Source organism: Sturnira hondurensis, unplaced genomic scaffold (genome assembly GCF_014824575.4).
Source record: "Sturnira hondurensis isolate 20B ecotype Veracruz unplaced genomic scaffold, ASM1482457v3 Scaffold0007222, whole genome shotgun sequence".
Classification (NCBI taxonomy): domain Eukaryota; kingdom Metazoa; phylum Chordata; class Mammalia; order Chiroptera; family Phyllostomidae; genus Sturnira; species Sturnira hondurensis.
This window is the reverse complement of record NW_028079853.1, coordinates 1,128,378-1,146,500: the sequence shown is the minus strand read 5'-3', so window position 1 is coordinate 1,146,500 and position 18,123 is coordinate 1,128,378. Positions and strand designations below refer to the sequence as shown.

Sequence of the window (18,123 nt, the reverse complement as noted above, 5' to 3'; positions counted from 1 at the left end):
CCCAGGCATGTGCCCTGACTGGGAATCGAACCGCGATCGTCTGGTTCGCAGGCCCGCGCCCAATCCACTGAGCTATGCCAGCCAGGGCTGCTTATAGTGAAATTTGATTAGAAACCAATAACAGAAAGATAGCTAGAAAATCCCCAAATATTTGGAAGCTAAACATTATACTTCTAAATAACCCATAAATCTAAGAATAAATCTCAAGGGAAATTAGAAAATACTTTGAACAGCATTATGCTCTCTTCCACTTAGTTCCTTCTGGAACTTCACCGCTAATCTTGAGGACTGCAAACCAACAAAACTGTAAGGGTCGTTAGTCTTCGCGTAAGGTCCTGGCTGTGGTGTGGACAGCTGGGACTGGTGAGTGACGCAGCTGTCTGTTGCTGCCATTCATACCAAGAAAGCATTTTCACTTTCTATACAACAAAAAAGTTTTGTAAATAAAATTTTAACATTTAAAAAAGGAAAAGAAAATATTTTGAACAGAATGAAAATGATCTTAAAAACTTGTATCCCGAAACACATGAGCCTGAAAGCTTCCTAATACTTAAAAGATTTTCTGATGAGAATGGTGATGATACTAAGAAATACTGCTTTTTAAAAAAATAATGAAGCATATGGAAATGTATTAGTGGTTGGAAGATCTACCTAACTAAATACACCAAATTTTCCAAATAGCTGATGAAAGGTATTACAAAAGCTCCACTCCATGCAAGACAGGCCGATGGGTTTTCCTGTGAGCACAACAAGCCTGACAACCACGGCCTCACACCTCCTACTGCAAAAAAAAACCTTTTGAGAAACTGCCTCTTGTCAAGTTCGGTGGAGTATTAAAAGAAACCCGCAGCTATCTAAAAAGGCTGCTAAAAAACTCTCTTTTTCAGTTTAATGTGTGTGAGGCAAGATGATCTTCATATACTTTAAATAAACAAACAAACTACAACTGACTAAATGAAGAAGCAGACAGAAGAATCCCGCTGTCTTCTAATAAGCCAGACATTACAAAGATGAAAAATGGAAAACGATACCATTCCTTTCAGAACTTAAAACATTTAAATAGTTATTGTCATTAAAAATGTTACTTATACTCAAATGGGTTGATTTAAAATGAATTACTAAATACTTTGAAAATTGATCAGTTTTAATGTTTACCCACCAGTTTATGACGCACAGAATGCCTGAAACAACAGTACGACTTAGTGCCTGAATGAATTATAGCAGTGAAAGCAAAATGACAACATCTTTGGTACCTGCTGTAAGAAGGAGGTGTGGGCGTGACTTTCTTCGAAAGTCCCCCCAGGCGCCATGGATGAAAGTAATCATGACAGAGATATGATGTGATCTGCTTGGGGAGGAGAAGTGGCTATTTTCCCAGAGGGAAAAGGCCGTGAGCAGTGGCCAGTTTCTCCGGGGAAAATGGTGTTGAGCTCCCTCCTCCAGGGGCTTTTATTGGGTTGTAATACATAGGAATAGAGGGCAGCAAGGATCAAACAGCAGATAACATTTCAAAGAAGTCTGAGGGCTTAGTATGAGTCAGAGTCTGTCAGGAACAGAGTTTTAGGGTTTCCTGCTCAAACCCTCAACATAGGAATGAAAGCACTCTTAGCAGAGCAGATTTCACAGGTTTATCAGGAAGTCTGTGCTGCCAGATTTTTCCCCGGGACTCGCTCTAGCAAGGCAAGGAGCTGCACCTCTCCCAACAGGTATTCAGGCTTAAGGGGATTAGAGCCAGGAAGCGCTTCCCCCAGAGGTCATGGGGACTCAGGCTTTTGAAAGCAGGAGGGGGTTGGGGTGGGGACACGAGAGTCCACTGCTCTTTGTTGCATCCCCCACCCCAGTCCTTCCATTATGGCCTTCCAAGTGATCGAGTCTGGCTTAGGTTGCCCCACTGTGAGGGGTCTTACCTGTCACTGACTTCTGACCAAGCTTTAGGGGCAGGGAGAGGAAACTGAGACAGCGTTTGCTACCAGAGACAAGCTTTGCCTCCTGCGGTTCGCATTCCAGAGGTCGTCCCTCGCCCTTAGCCACAAGGGGTTGAGATACAATTCCTAGAATCAAGCAGAGTGGTCCACAACAAGGAGGTACTCAGAAAACTGAGCTAAAAAATAATATAATCTTACTGGTCTCAGTTGTTCATAGCAGAGTTGCCTGTTCTAATCCTGAGCATTAATAATATGATCGCCATAATGTGAGCCGACAGAAAACTCAGAAAAATCAGAGTTTAGCTGCACTCAGAAAAATGCATCTAAAAAAATCAGATTTTATAAGGGCTCAATTAATTAGAATTCTTGCACATTACCAAAAGACTGCCTTTATATCCACACTTAATGGACGGGACATGTGAAGGCCCGGTGCTGTCTTGCTTGGGCTGAGACAGACGCCAACGGGTCCGATGAGAGGCTCGTCCAGGGCGGAGTGAGCCTAGACCCAGCACAAACGGAATTCTTTTTTTTAAATATATTTTATTGATTATACCATTACAGTTGTTCTATTCCCCCCCTTCAATCCCCTCCACCCGCACCCTCCCTCCCCCACCATTCTCCCCCCCTTAGTTTATAACCACGTGTCTCACGTTCTTTGGATTCTGTATTTCCCCCACTATTCTCACCCTCCCCCCTATCTATTTTCTACCTACCATCTATGCTATTTTCTGTGCCTTCTCCCCCCTCTCCCCCTCCCACCCCCCTGTTTCTAACCCTCCATGTGTTCTTCATTTCTATGGTTCCACTCTTGATCTAGCTGTCCTCTTGGTTTGCTTTTGTTTTAGGTGTGGTTGTTAATAACTGTGTGTTTGCTGTCCTTTCACTGTTGATATTTTTCATCATCTCTTTCTTATATAAGTCCCTTTAGCATTTCATATAATAAGGGCTTGTTGATGATGAACTCCTTGAACTTGACCTTGTCTGAGAAGCACTTTATCTGTCCTTCCATTCTAAATGAAAGTTTTGCTGGATAAAGCAATCTTGGCTGTAGGTCTTTGGATTTCATGACTTGGAATACTTCTTTCCAGCCCCTTCTTGCCTGTAAGGTCTCTTTTGAGAAATCCGCTGACAGTCTGATGGGTACTCCTTTGTAGGTGACTGTCCCCTTATCCCTTGCTGCTTCTAGGATTCTCTCCTTCATTTTAGTCTTGGCTAATGTAATTATGATGTGCCTTGGTGTGTTCCTTCTTGGGTCCAACTTCTTTGGCACTCTCTGAGCTTCCTGGATTTCCTGGAAGTCTATTTCCTTTGCCAGACTGGGGAAGTTCTCCTTTATTATTTGTTCAAATAAGTTTTCCACTCGTGGCTGTTTCTTTCCCCCTTCTGGTACCCCTATAATCCGGATGTTGGAACGTTTAAAGATGTCCTGGAGGTTCCTAAGCCTCTCCTCATTTTTTTGAATTCTCATTTCTTCATTCCTTTCTGGTGGGATGTTTTGTTCTTCCTTCTGGTCCATTCCATTGATTTGAGTCCCAGTTTCCTTTCCATCACTATTGGTTTCCTGTGCATCTCCCTTCATTTCAATTAGTTTAGCCTTCATATGTTCCTCTAATTTGTGACTATAATCTACCAGTTCTGTGAGCATCCTGATAAATAGTGTCTTGAATTGTGCTTCTGAGAGGCTGGCAATTTCTTGGTCGCTTAGAGTTATTGGCTCTGGGACTTTGAGTTCTTCTTGTGCCATCTTTCGGGTTGTTTGTGCCTGTTCCATAGCAGGATCAGAGCCCTAAAGTGTTCACTAGAACAGGGCAACTCAGTTGCTGGGTTGTGACGTTGTATGTGGGGGCGGGGTCAAAGAGGGACAATGGCTCTCACTGGTCTTGCAGGGCAACTAAGTCGCTGGGTTGTGACGCTGTATGTGGGGGCGGGGTCGAAGAGGGACTATGGCGTCCTGTCCACCGCCTGCCGCCATGGCCCTCACCGGTGCCGCAGTTGCTGCCGTCACCGGGCCCATGTGTTTTGTCCCACTGCACGCGAGTGTGCCACCGCCGTCAGCCCTCACCCCCTGGGGCCTGCGTGGTCTGTCTCACTGTTCGTGAATATGCGCCCACGGTCTGCCCCGCACTCCAACTGGTTCCCGTCTGCCTGCGCGCCTGGGTCGGGGGCCCTGTCCTGCCCTGCCCGACCCTGCTCGCTGCTGGCTCCGCCCCTCTTACCATCCCCGTTGAACGGTTAGATGTAGTCGGACTTCCGTCTAATTCAATTTTCTGTCCTTTGGTTGTGTCTTTGTTTCTCCAAACCTTTGTTGTATTCAAACTTGGTTGTGGGAGAAGGCACAGTGTTTCCACCTATGCCTCCATCTTGGCGAAAGTCTCCTCCCAAACGGAATTCTTCCACTCTGGCTGCAGAGTCCCCACAGAATGAGGGTGTTTATGGCCTCTGTAGGCACACTGTGCAGCAGGTAAAGCGCGGAGGGCAAACTACTGCCTGAGTTACCCTTTCCTTAGTTGTGTATTTTCAAAAAAGTTTTACTTAACCACTTTGTGTCTCATTGTTCTTAAAATAGAGATAATTATTAAATCATAGGGTTACTGTATTTAACTGTAAAGCACTTAGAAAAGCACCAATATTTATAAGAAAATACTTGATAAGTATTACTATTACACAACGTTTTGCCTAAAGTATGGTATAGAGTAAACAAGCATTAATCTGATTTACAAGGAGGGTGGGGGGTACAAGAAATATAATAAAATACTGCAAAAGTTAACTATGATATCTAAAAAGTCCAGTGTTAAAGATCCATAAAGTGATAACAACTAAGTTTCTAAGAAAAAAATTACCTCAAAATTATTTAAAAATGAGTAAACACTAGATTTGGTATAGACTTTGGATTCAGAAAACATCTACTGAATGTTTTGAAAACTAATGTATTTCTTAGATGGTCATGAAAATGAAAATATACCCTCAACTAACAATTATGAAGCAGATGATATATTTTTCATTTTTAATAAAGAAGCAAAAATTAAGTAAACATTTTAAAAATTTAATAAAGGGAAGTTACAAAGTATTAACAATTGCATCACCATAATTACATAAATATCAGCATCTACACCCTGAGTCAACATGAGAAAAGAAATACAGGCTGAATAGAAAACTACTCAGAAGTCCAAGGACTGGTAACCAGCCTATGTGAGAGGGAAGTCCAGAGGTGGTGACCAGCAGGAGAGGCGTGGGGGTGAACCGCCTGCAGTGACAGAAAGAGGCTTCTCTCCACAAAGGATGGGGCAGGATATGGGACTCTGGAGCCTTGCCTGACTGTGGGCCAGGCAAAGCCATCCTAACAGCTTCATGGAACTACTCTCATTTGTGCCCCAGGCCTAAAACTAACCCTGAAACCAGAGCAGGCAATCTGCAAAATCACCCCACAAGATAAACTGGCAGTTTGAAGTAGAAAACACTTAAAAGGAAAGCGGATATTGCAGCTTGCAAACTCGGCTGGCAATTACATCAACACATGGCAAAGAACTTCCACATTCCTACTTCTGCAAGTCTGCCCACACTTCTGCAGGACATCTACCATCAAATACTGAGGGCCCAGCACCTGGCGAAGGCCATAAACCATACAAAGCCCCAGAGCAGGGAGAGATGGAAGCAGCAGTCTGGAATGCTTCCAGGATTCTAGGAACGCGTCCTCATGTCATCAGCTTTGTACCTCCATCCGCAACAGGACAGGCCAAGAGCTTATCTGTAGGTTCAGAGGAAATGAAGTTTTATACACAATGGAGAGAGTGCATAGGAAAATTTGGCGGGTAGAAAAACAATGAGAAGGCTGCTCATCCGTGTGCGCCAAACATTCGCTTCCCTTGTTCAAATCTCTTGGCTTGGGTGGATGAAATACTCAACACTCACAGTGACCTCTTTTGAGACAAAAAGACAGTGAAGGAAAGAGATACTAGGAAAACCCTAATTTGTGGTCTTTTCTCAAAAACCAATTATTACCACGATTAAAAAGAGGATATTGACTCACCTGAAAAATATCTGTCTTGTCTTCAAATAAACTGGCAACATATTTATAGTCAGCATAAGCCCAGAACTTGGAATAATCATAATCCGTAAAAGGTCCGGGAGTATTAGAATGGCCACAGCTCCAGGTCAAAAACTCCTGCAGTGCCGCATCTACGTAGCCACATCCAGTTTCAAACTGAGGGACTGCAATGTAAGAGAACCCAATTTTACCTATATATGAAACAGTTTCCAAAATTGTTGTTTTTTTAAAAAAATAAACATGATGTCAACCAAAAATGTTAACTATAATTGAAGTTAATTAAAAATTAATTTTGTACTTGCTATAGAATTAAAATAATTTTCAACATTCACAATATTCAGGATTAAACACAAACATAAAAGCCACCAAAGTATCTTTCAATATACGATTGGGTAAAAAAGATGTCGTACCACATATACAGTGGAATGTTCCTCAGCCATAAAAAAATGATAGGGGAGGGAGGTAGGGCTTGCTGGGGTGGTGGGGAGGGGGTGGGGGGAAAAGGCCGAAAAGTGTACTTGGACAACAATAGAAATGTTTTAAAAGAAAAGATAAAATACTGCCCCTTGTGACAACATGGATCTTGAGAATATCATTCTGAGCAAAATAAGTCAAACGGAAGAAGTCAAGAACCATATTGTTAGGTAGGACAGATAGTAAACCAAGGCAGGAGGAGGAGGGAGACATGTCTCACCCACTAACTCAGCAGTCCTGAGCCTGGTCTGATAATATTGCCAGGTGTTGCAACATCACAGGAAACACCATGCTAGCACAGAAGAAGGTGAGCCCTTAAAGTTCTGTATGTTTCATTTCCACTATCTGGGAAAGAAAGCTTTGAAACTGTGTATTCATCCCAAGGTCTAGAAGCGGGAAGAGGAAGGGAGTCCTCAATGCCCAAGAAAAAGCCCGTAAAACAACTTTGGCTAACTGCCTGCTTCTGGTCAACATCTGTTTTGCAGGGGGTCCTCAGTGCTTACAGAAAGAGCCCACAAATAACTTTGGGTAACTGCTCCAACTTTAATTAACCGGCCCCTGTCACGTATCTTGTTTTACAACAAGATGAACAAATGTGGTCTGGAGCAAGATCAGGATTCGGGGAAACAGACCTCCACACATGCCTAAGTTTAGGTAATCATGTCTCCTGGGGGAAGCTGACACCACCTTTACCCGCCAATCAATATATAACCCCCTCACTTCATCCCGCTGACTATATCGTCTTCAGGACAAAGGACCTGATGATTTTTGCCACCCTTGCTTTTAGCCGTCCTTGCCTTGTCCTGCCCTGCCTTGGGCCTAGGCCTTTCACCACCACCTCAGCAAGGCCTGTTCTCTTCCATGGGAACGCATCACTAATAAACTTATCCCTAATAAACTTCGCGTGCACGCTAATAGACATACTGATCTGTAATTCTTTACTGCATCAGCAAGAATCAAGTTTTTCCCGCAACAATTTGATTTTACTCATATGTGGAATATAAAACTGAAAGCAAAAAATGAAGAAACAAAACAAAGAGACAATAAAAACTCATAAATACAGACAGTAGTGTGGTGGTTACCAGAGAGAAAAGGGGATGGAGGGGAGATATAAAGGGTAAAGGCGGTCAAACATGGTGATGGTAAACACAGTGCAACATACAGATGATGTGTTACAGAATTGCACGCTTGACACCTATGTAACTTTATTAACCAATGACCTCAATAAATGTAATTAAAAATTCTTTAAAGACACTATTAAATTAACTGTTCATTTTTAAGTAAAAGAGTGAAATGTTCCAAGTTAAAAAAAAAGACATGGTTTTAACCTGAAGATTAAAGTCTATCCTCATATTGGCTGATTCAATGTTGTTAAACAAAAAGCCAAAAGCTCTTCTGAAAGAAAAGGGTTATTGAGCCATAAGCTAGCCAGAAAAAGGACCAGGTCCTGGGGCAGTCTAATCCTTGGGACTCCTTTATATGAACAGTTTTGGGAAGAAAGATATAAGCTGTTTTGAAGGAATTTACACCGGCTGTAGATTATGGGGGCGAGAGAAGGTGAAGTGTGGATAGTCGGGGACAGGGCTGTACAGTCTGTAAGGAACAAGCGTTTGCTCTTCAGGTTGTGGGCAACAGTCTGGGAAATTCATTCGTCAGCAAGATGCAGTGGCCCCTGGTGGCTACGGAACTCGGCTATTTTCTCATGTATAATGGAGGAAACAGCCACTTGGAAGTTCAGGTTCAGCATATAGTCAGGAATGTAACAGTCTTTTGTTGGTTCTGCCTTGCAGTTCACTGATTAGCCTCCCTCGTCTCCTTTTTACCCTCCAGCCTGCTGTAATTTAAGACATCTCAGAGTTTTTCTCTTGTCACAGTGAGCCAAAGGAACACTTTAGATTATCAATTCTCCAAGATCTTTTCAGGGGTCTGTGAGGTCTAAATTATTTTCCTTTTCTTTTCTTGAGACTATTTGCCTTTTTCACTCTCATCCTCTCACGAGTGTACAGTGGAGTTTTCCAGAGGCTATAGACACTACATACCGATGCCAACCGCTCTGACAGCTAGTAGAATACGTGTTTATGTTCTCCTATTTCAAAGTGTCTCGATTTCAATTTCTAGTGTAAGTGTCACTAGATATAACCCATATCAACAAAGGCTCATTGAACTACTCAATAATTTTTAAGTGTAAAGGGAACCTCAGACCAAAAAGTTTGAGAACCATTTTTCAGATTAAAAGAAAAAGGCAATACAAAAGAGTCTTTTGAAAATTTTTTGACTCTATGCTGTGTATATATATATATATATATATCACGTACAGATCCTCAGAATCATTACATGGCATTGGCAATTTAAAGTCTGTTCATTTATTCATTAACTCATTTATTTCAGAATCATTTATCAAGTATCTAATTTGTAACTAGCACTGTGCTCAGGCTTGTGGGAACATAAATAAATAGTACTTGTGAGTCAGAATATATTCAGACAAAGATAAAAGCTTTAACCAGAATAACATGGAATCTGGGATATCATATAATTAAATGCAAAGTTTTGTACCACAGGCAAATAAGAAAAGGCAGAGACGAGGGTGGATCCGGAGAGATGAGAAAGAGCAGATGGCCAACAGACACATGAAAAGATGCTGAACTTCACCAATCTTCAGAGAAATGAAAATTAAAACCACAATGAGATACCACTTCACAGCTGTTAGAATGGCCATCATCAATAAATCAACAAACAACAAGTGCTGAGGAGGATGTGGAGAAAGGGGAACCCTCTCGTACTGAGAATGCAGACTGGTACAGCCACTGTGGAAAGCAGTGTGGAGATATCTCAAAAAGTTAAAAATGGATCTGCCTTTCAACTCAGAGAGCATACTTCTGGAAATATACCCAAAGTAAGCAGAAACACTAATTCAAAGGAGCATAAGCACCCCTATGTTCATCGCAGCATTATTTACAGTCACCGAGATCTGGAAGCAGCCCATGTGTCCATCAGTAGACAAGCGGATAAAACAATTATGACATTTACGCAATAGAATGCTACTTGGCCATAAAAAAGAAAATTTTATCCTTTGTGACAGCATAGATGGACTGGGAGAACATTATGTTAAATGAAGAAAGCCAGTCAGAGAAAAACAAATACCATATAATTTCATTCATATGTGGAATCTAATGAACAAACCGAACTAGCAAGCAAAGTAGAGACAGACTCACAGCAGGATGGCAGCTCTGGGGGGAGGTTAGGAGGTAGAGGGACGGAACAAAGAGGAAAAAGCACTCATGGACATGGGCAACAGTGTGGTGACTGCAGGAGGGAGGGAATATAAGGGGTACAAATGGTAATGGAAAAATACAATTAAAAAAAGTAAACAAAATCTCAATTAGAAAATAGGCAACTTCCAGCCAAGATGGAGGCAAAGGTAGACACACTGTGCCTCCTCACACAACCAAAAGGACAACAGCACATTCAAAAACAAAAAACTACCAGAGCTGACAGGAAATCGAACTGTATGAAAGTCTGACAACCAAGGAGTTAAAGAAGAAACATTCATCCAGACTGGTAGGAAGGGCGGAGATGGGCAGCTGGCAGAGAGGACTTGCAGAAGGCAGTGGCTTGCGGACTGGTGGTCCCACAATTTGCATGCAGATAAACTGAAAGGAACAACTGGGGAGTGAGATAGGCCTTGCAACCCAGGGTTCCAGCCCGGGGAAGTAAAGCCTCAACCCTGACTGAAAACACCTGGGGGCATTGAGGTGGAAGCAGGAGAAACTCCCAGCCTCACAGGAGAGTTTGTTGGAGAGACCCACGGGGTCCTAGAACGTACACAAGCCCACCCACCCAGGAATCAGCACCAGAAGGGCCCAATTTGATTGTGGAAAGCAGAGAAAATGACTGAAATCCGGCAGAGTGGAGCAAGCGCCATTGTTCCTTCTCGGACCCCTCCTCCACAGAGTGTCACAACCAGTGACTTGCCCTGCCCTGGTGAACACCTAAAGCTCCGCCCCTTACTACATAACAGGCCCACCAAGACAAAAAAAAAAAGGCCCAAATGAAAAAACAGTTCAAAGCTCCAGAAAAAAAAATAACTAAGTGATGAAGAGATAGTCAACCTATTAGATGCACAGTTCAAAACACTGGTTATCAGGATGCTGCAGGAACTCACTGGGTACTTCTACAGCATAAAAAAGACCTAGGTAGCAATGAAGGTCACATTATGAGAAATAAAGAAAAATCTACAGGGAATCAACAGCAACAAGAAGGAAACCAACAGTTTCAACAGGAAACCAACAGGACTCAAATCAACAGTTTGGACCAGAAGGAAGAAAGAAACATTCAACCAGAACAGAATGAAGAAACAAGAATTCAAGAACATGAGCAGAGGCTTAGGAATTTCCAGGACAACTTCAAACTTTCCAACATCCAAATCATAGGGGTGCCAGAAGGAAAAGAGGAAGACCAAGAAATTGAAAACTTTAAAAGACAGAAAACTGTACTTGAACAATAATTACATAAAAAATTTTAAAAAAAGAAGTTGGACCCAAAGAGGAACACACCAAACCACATCATAATTATATCAGACAAGATTAAAGATAAGGAGAGAATCTTAAAAGCAGCAAGAGAAAAGGAGACAGTTACCTCCAAAGGAGTTCCCATTAGACTGTCAGCTGATTTCTCAAAAGAGACCTTACAGGCAAGAAGGGGCTGGAAAGAAGTATTCCAAGTCATGAAAGGCAAGGACCCACACCCAAGATTACTCTATCCAGCAAAGCTTTCATTTATAATGGAAGGACAGATAAAGTGCTTCTCAGACAAGGTCAAGTTCAAGGAGTTCATCATCAACAAGCCCTTATTATATGAAATGCTAAAGGGACTTGCAAACTCACAGCTATTAACAACTGAGTCTAAAAAAAAACACTAAGCAAAGGAACAGAAATGGAGATCACATGGAGGGTTATCAGTTGGGGAGTGGGAGGGGGAGAGAAGGGGAAAAGGTACAGAGAATAAGTAGTATAGATGGTGGGTAGAAAATAGACAGGGGGAGGGTAAGAATAGTATAGGAAATGAAGAAGCCAAAAAACTTATATGTACAACCCATGGACATGAACTAAAGGTGGGGAATGTGGGTGGGCAGGAGTGGAGGGGAATAAAGGGGGGAAATGAGACAACTGTATTAGCATAATCAATAAAATATATTTTAAAAATAAATAAATAAAATGTTTGGCCAAAAAAAAAAGAAAGAAAATGGGCAAAGGATGTGGACAGACAGTTCTCAAAAGTTGATATCCAAGTGGTCAATAAGCACATGAAAAAATGTTGAATATCATTGGTTAAGAAAAATATATATCAAAACTATAATGAGATAATTCATAGCCACTAGGATGGCTAGAATTGAAACTGGAAAAAGTGTTGGCAAGGACAGAGAAACTGGAATGCTCATGTATTGGAGTGGGAATGTAAAATGGTTCAGCTGCTCTGGGAAACTGTTTGGCAGGTCCTCAAAAGGTTTAAACACAAAGTTACGAGGGCAAAGATGACGGCCGAGAGGCAGGAGGCGCTGAGGGAGTTCGTGGCCATGACGGGAACCAAAGAAGACCGGGCTCGCTTCTTCCTCGAGTCGACCAGCTGGGACCTGCAGATCGCCCTAGGAAGCTTTTATGAGGATGGAGGGGACGATGACATTGTGACTATTTCGCAGGCAACCCCCAGTTCAGTGTCCAGAGGCACAGCCCCCAGAGATGTTGAAGAACTTCAGCAAATGCTACTAGAATCCAATGATCAGAACGATAGAATCGAATGTGAAAATGAAAGTGATTTAGAAGAATGAAGGTTATGTGGAAGTTCGTTCAGAAGATTCAGATATTGAGCAAGATGTTTCTAATGAAGAAAGTGAAGATGAATTAGGCATGAGTAAAGAGTATTTTTTTGGAAAGGATGAAAAATCAAAATGAAGGAAAAATCCAATAAGAAGACAAATTAGAAAACAGCCACAGAATATGTTGGGTCAACTTCTATTAATTTGGCCAAATGCAAAAAATGCCAAGACGGAACTTGAAACTGCTTTACCACAAATGATATTTTAGATCAAATCTTATTATATACCAATAAGTACATCAATTCTATCTCAAACCTGTTTTGACGAGAGATGCTAAATGAATAGACAAAACTGAATCGAACGCATTTTTAGGCATCTCATACATAGCTGGTGTGCGTCAGTGATCAGGTAAATCAGCAGGATTTTCAGACTACGGATGGTAGGGGGGTTGAACTTACAGAGTCTCTTACAGAGATTCGGGTTTATTCATAATAGTATCAGGTTTAATGACAAACTTACCTGCTTAGAACGCCTGAAAGTGGACAGATTAGCAGCTGTCAGGCATTTTCTCAGCATTTGTAGAAAATTATGAAGTACGTCATTCAATGGGACAGAACATAACAATAGGAAAAATGTTACCTGGATTAGAGGCCGATGTGGGTTTAGACATTAGATTCCATCCAAGCCCAGTAAACACAGTATAAAATTTTTTGCTATGGTCGGTTCAAAAGTATTTTACACAGGAAATCCTGAAATATATGCCAGTAAGCAACTAGAAGGTCCTTACTTGACTGGTAATAAACCAGCAGGCATAATCAAGAGACTTGTAGAATCCATTTGTATATCAGGATGTAATATAGCAGAAAACTGGTTCACTGATATAAATTTCATCTCCAACTTGAAAGGGAAGCAACTTTCCTATGTAGGTACTGTTTGTAAGGATAAACCCCAACTATCCCCTGAATTGTGTCTTCTGAAAAACGGGCCTTAGAAATCCAACTTCCTTGCTTTTGGTGCAGATTGCACACTTGTATCTCATACCCAATAGGAAAAAATGCAATTTTAGTCTCAAATATGCATTTCCATGATGCCATAATTTAGATTTGCAAAATCCTGATGTCATGGAATATTACAACCAAAGTCAGGAGTTGACACTGTGGACCAAAGGACAGGTACATGTAATGTGGCCAGGAACACCAAGAGGTGGCGTATGGTTATATTCTATACAATTTTGAATATTTCAGCAATAAATCCTCCAACTGGTCATATGCTGAACAGCAATGTGAAAATTAGGAGCAGAATATTTATTAGAAATCTCGTAATGCTATCAGTGTCAGAACAAATAAAAAGGTATTCAGAACCCTCTACAGGTGTGCGTAAGCCTTTATACCTGAAACTTCATCAATTTCAAATACAAATTGAAGGAAATTCTCACAAAGACAGAGACAGCTCCCTTGACAAGCAGAAAAAGGAAAAAATGTATTAGGTGCTGTAAATTCAGAATGAATCCCTTATCACAGTAGTGTTGCAAGTGCTGTGCAAAATACTTGCCTTGAGACAGCAATATCGTTTGCAGTGACTGTTACAAATGTTTGCAAAGACAACTATTGAAAAGTCTGATTAATTCACCTTGACAGTTTTTGGTTGTGTTTTTTAGCAATACCCATGTTTCTGTTATTTGAAAAGAAAGATTTTTAATCTTTATGTTTTTATATTTTTTGTTCAATAATTTTCAGATTGTAACTGAAAATAAATTTTAAAACATGTATTATATAAGTATAAAAAAACAAAACAAAGTTACTGTATGACTCCGCAGTTCCACTTTTAGGTATAAACGCAAGAGAGATGACAACATATAATCACACAAAAACTTGTATATAAATATTCATAGCAGCCTTACTGATGGAAACAGCCAGAAAGTGGAAACAATCCAAATGGCCAGCAGCTAATTAATGGATAAACAAAATGTGATATATACATATACTGGAAAACTATTCAACAATACAAATAAATGAAGTTCAGGTACATGCTACCACATGGATGGATCTCGAAAACACGCTACGTTGAGTGAAAGCCGATACAAAGGACTACATAGTGTGTGCTTTCATTTATGTGATGTATCCAGAACAGGCAAGTCAATAAAGACAGAAAAGTAGACCAGTGGTTGCCAGGTGCCGTGGAGAAGGCAGAACAGGGGGCGACTGCTTACAGGTACTGGGCTTCCTTATGGCCAACAAAAATGTTCTAGAATTAGATACTGGTGATGGTTGCCCAACACTGTCAGAATGCTAAAACCACTATATACTTAAAATGGTGAATTTTACATTATGTGAATTTTATCTGAATCATAAAAAAAAAGAACAAAATATCTCTAGGAAAAACTCTGAGGAGTTGCTCACAATCACCAAGACATTCTTTCTCTTTGTTTAATGCTTAATATCAACCTAAAAATGTCAAATTACTGTGCATCATCTATAAAACAGGATAATGATAGTACCATTTTAAGAGGGTTTGAAGATAATTAAGAGAGTTAGCCCTGGCTGGTGTAGCTCAGTGGATTGAGTGCGGGCCTGTGAACCAAAAGATTGCAGTTCAATTCCCAGTCAGGGCACATGCCTGGGTTGCAGGCCAGTTCCCAGCAGGAGACTAACAAGAGGCAACCATACATTGATATTTCTCTCCTTCTCTCCTTCCCTTCCTCTCTAAAGATAAATAAATAAATAAAATCTTTAAAAAATCTACCTTGCCTTCTAAAAAAAAAAGAGAGAGTTAATATGTATAAATCACACAGAACAGTGCCTGACACAATAGCTCTTAATAACTGTTAGCTATTAGTAATAGTACTATATTTGGAGTCTAATCAACATGGGAAAAAATTACAATTCCTATGTTTCTCCAAATTACTGCCTTCAATAAGTGGAAGGTATATTTGACTACAATCAAGAAGCACAAGCTGACTTTTACGTAGCTGCTGCTGGTCTAGCACTTAATTTTAAAATTCAGTAAACATTTTGGTCTGTAATCAGAATGAAACACCACAGAGTTTCAGGTATATTAACCTCGCTTTACCTGTAATGGGACTGCAAGGAGATTCTAGACACCAAAATCCATATATTTCTATCTCCTAGAGGGTCACTGTGAAAGAAAGAAGCTTGGAGAAGCTGAGATATTTTCTATTCCATCTCAGTTATTAATGGATATTCATGAACCACTTTGCAGCAATACTTAAAACACTGAATTTCTAAACTACCAAATGTACCCATATCTAAATATAAGTTAAGCACACATTCTGAAGCCAATGGCTAGGAATTCCTTTAGATTAGAAACAGCACTACTTCCTTCCTTTATTATTATTTTTTATGGTCACCTGAGGACATTTTTTTATTGCTTCCCAACAGAGAAGAAGTGGGGTGCGGGGTGGGAGAGATCAATGGTTACCTATTGTACATGCCCCAACTGGGGACTGAACTCGCAACCTAGGCAAGTGCCGTGATCGGGAATTAAACCTGCAACCTTCCAGTGCATCGGACAACACTCCAACCAACTGGCCAGGGCACCTTCCCTTTAAATTAACTATTTTTAGAGATAACAACAACTGCTTTATCTGACTAGGCAAACAACCCAAATGTTACAAGTCTTTAGGGAAGGAGAGGGAGCTGGCAAAATCTCACTGCTTAAGAGAATGAAAAGTACAGCTTTACATGTTTCACAGTTATGCAATGCAATAGAGGTCACACAGCAGATAAAGCAGAGATAAAATATCAACCAAGACTGAGCACTATAAATAGTGCCTGAAGCCCCAAATCAAAGGACACGCTCGATAGGAGTCCAAGTGGGAGGATCTACGAGACTAGCACTGGTCGTTTTCAGTCACATGGGAACAGTAATAATAGCACATTAACAATGATTTATGACGTGCCTATCACATACATGAACAAAAACATTTTACTTGAAATTACAAACTACAAGTTGTTCCTTCTTAAAAAACAATCCGAACACAAATCTCCTTCTAGAACTTCTAATAAAATATTCCCTATCTACGAATGGTCAAAGAGAGAATTACAAATAAAGGATTTCTAGAGATCAAGAAACCACTACTAGGAATGTGGAAATGCCATTGAAGAGACAACACTGTTATGATCACTTGTGGTCCTACCTGTATCTGTGCTTTTCCTTCCCATCCTGAATCGAATCTGCTTGCCACGAAGGACCCCGGAAAGGTGCTGAGCAGTCCAGTGTCGTGCTGGCCAATCAAAAACCATGTTGCAGAAGACCGCAGGTTGTTGCAAAGACATGATCATTTCTTTTGCTTCCTCTGGCGTAAAAGGTTTGACATGCTCACCTAGGGAGAGAAATGGAGCAACATACAGATAACTATAAAGTTATTTCATATAATATAAAAAAGTATCTAGCACTGTTTTTATTATGGCAAATCTTTTTGTGTAATTACACTGCATTTACACTTCACAGAAATATTTAGCCTCAACTGTAATTCTTAAATATTTCTTTTTTAAAAGTTCTTAAATTTTTTATTTATTTAGTTTTAGAGAGAAGGGAAGGGAACTAGAAAGAGAGGGAGAGAAACATCGATGTGTGAGGGAAACCATCAATCAGTTGCCTCTGGCACACCCCAACTGAGGGCCTGGCCTGCAACCCAGGCATGTGCTTTGGCTGGGAATTGAACTGGAGACCTTTCCGTTGGTAGGCTGGCACTCAATCCACTGAGCCAACCAGCCAGGGCCTAAATATTTCTTATTTTAAATATTAAATGTTTGAAAATATTTACAATTTTCTATGTTTTTAAGAGATTTCCCAACTATTTATTTAAGATGTGCAATTTTTTGAAAATATTACTTCCTAAATAGAAGATTATGTAAGAAACGCTGGTAGAAACATCTCTAGAATAAGTCAAGTTGCTGGAGTTAGCAACAATTCTACTTGCTTTGTCACACATTTATGCCAAAAAGACTAATGAATTAATAAATATACATCAGTCAACAGGAAAAGGGGAATTATTTTTACTAAAAGATTTAAAAGGGGAGTTCCGGCCAAGATGGAGGTGTAGGTAGAAACCCTTTCGCACAACCAAAAGGAGCTTAACAACCAATCTGAAGTCAATAAACAACCAGAAGTGACAGAAAATCAAACTGCATGGAACTTGGACAACCAAGGAATTAAAGAAACAGTCAACCAGACCAACCAGACCAGAACCTGTGGCAAGGTGGCAGAACATGCAGGCAGGGTCAGCTGAGAAACCTCAGTGTCGCAACTTGACCGTGGGGGCGGGGCTGCCTGCTCCCAGGCAGCGGACCACGCTGAGTGGGCTGGCTGAAGGGGAAACAGACTCAGAGCTGACTGTGGACTACGGGGGTTGCTGCAGCAGGAGAAACTCTCAGTCTCACATGAAAGTTCGACAGTTCCTTGGAAAGTAGGCTAGAGCCCAGCAGGCGAGCTGCACTGTCCCCACTCTGGCCCCTCCCCGACGTGCAGCAAGGAGGGTGAATACCTAAGGCCCCGCTCCTTATAACTTATCAGGTGCTCTGAGACAGAGAAATATGGCCCAGGTCAAAGGACAGAGCAAAGTTTCAGAAGAGAACTAAGTGATGAGGAGATAGCCAACCTATCTGATGGAGAATTTAAAGCCCTGATAATCAAAATGCTCACAGAACTGATTGAGCTTGGTCAAAAAAAATGAAAAAACAAATGAAAGATATCCAAATTTAAATAAAGCAGAATATTCAGGGAACCAACAGTGACAGGAAGAAAACCAGGACTCAAAGCAACAATTTAGAACAAAAGGAAGAAACAAACATCCAACCGGAACAGAATGAAGAAACAAGAATTCAAAAAAATGAAGACAGACTAAG

General features: G+C 40.8%; 1 protein-coding gene across 1 annotated transcript in view; it reads right to left on the bottom strand.

Moving 5' to 3' along the window:
* The window catches only part of HSPBAP1 (HSPB1 associated protein 1), a 59,842-nt gene that overhangs the window by 28,191 nt on the left and 13,528 nt on the right, over window positions 1-18,123 (bottom strand). The window contains exons 2-3 of the mRNA XM_037051473.1: window positions 16,413-16,598; window positions 5,953-6,134 (exon numbers count right to left, since the gene is read on the bottom strand). Of these exons, the coding sequence (XP_036907368.1) occupies window positions 5,953-6,134; window positions 16,413-16,598 (368 nt within the window). The remainder of the gene's footprint in view (window positions 1-5,952; window positions 6,135-16,412; window positions 16,599-18,123) is intronic.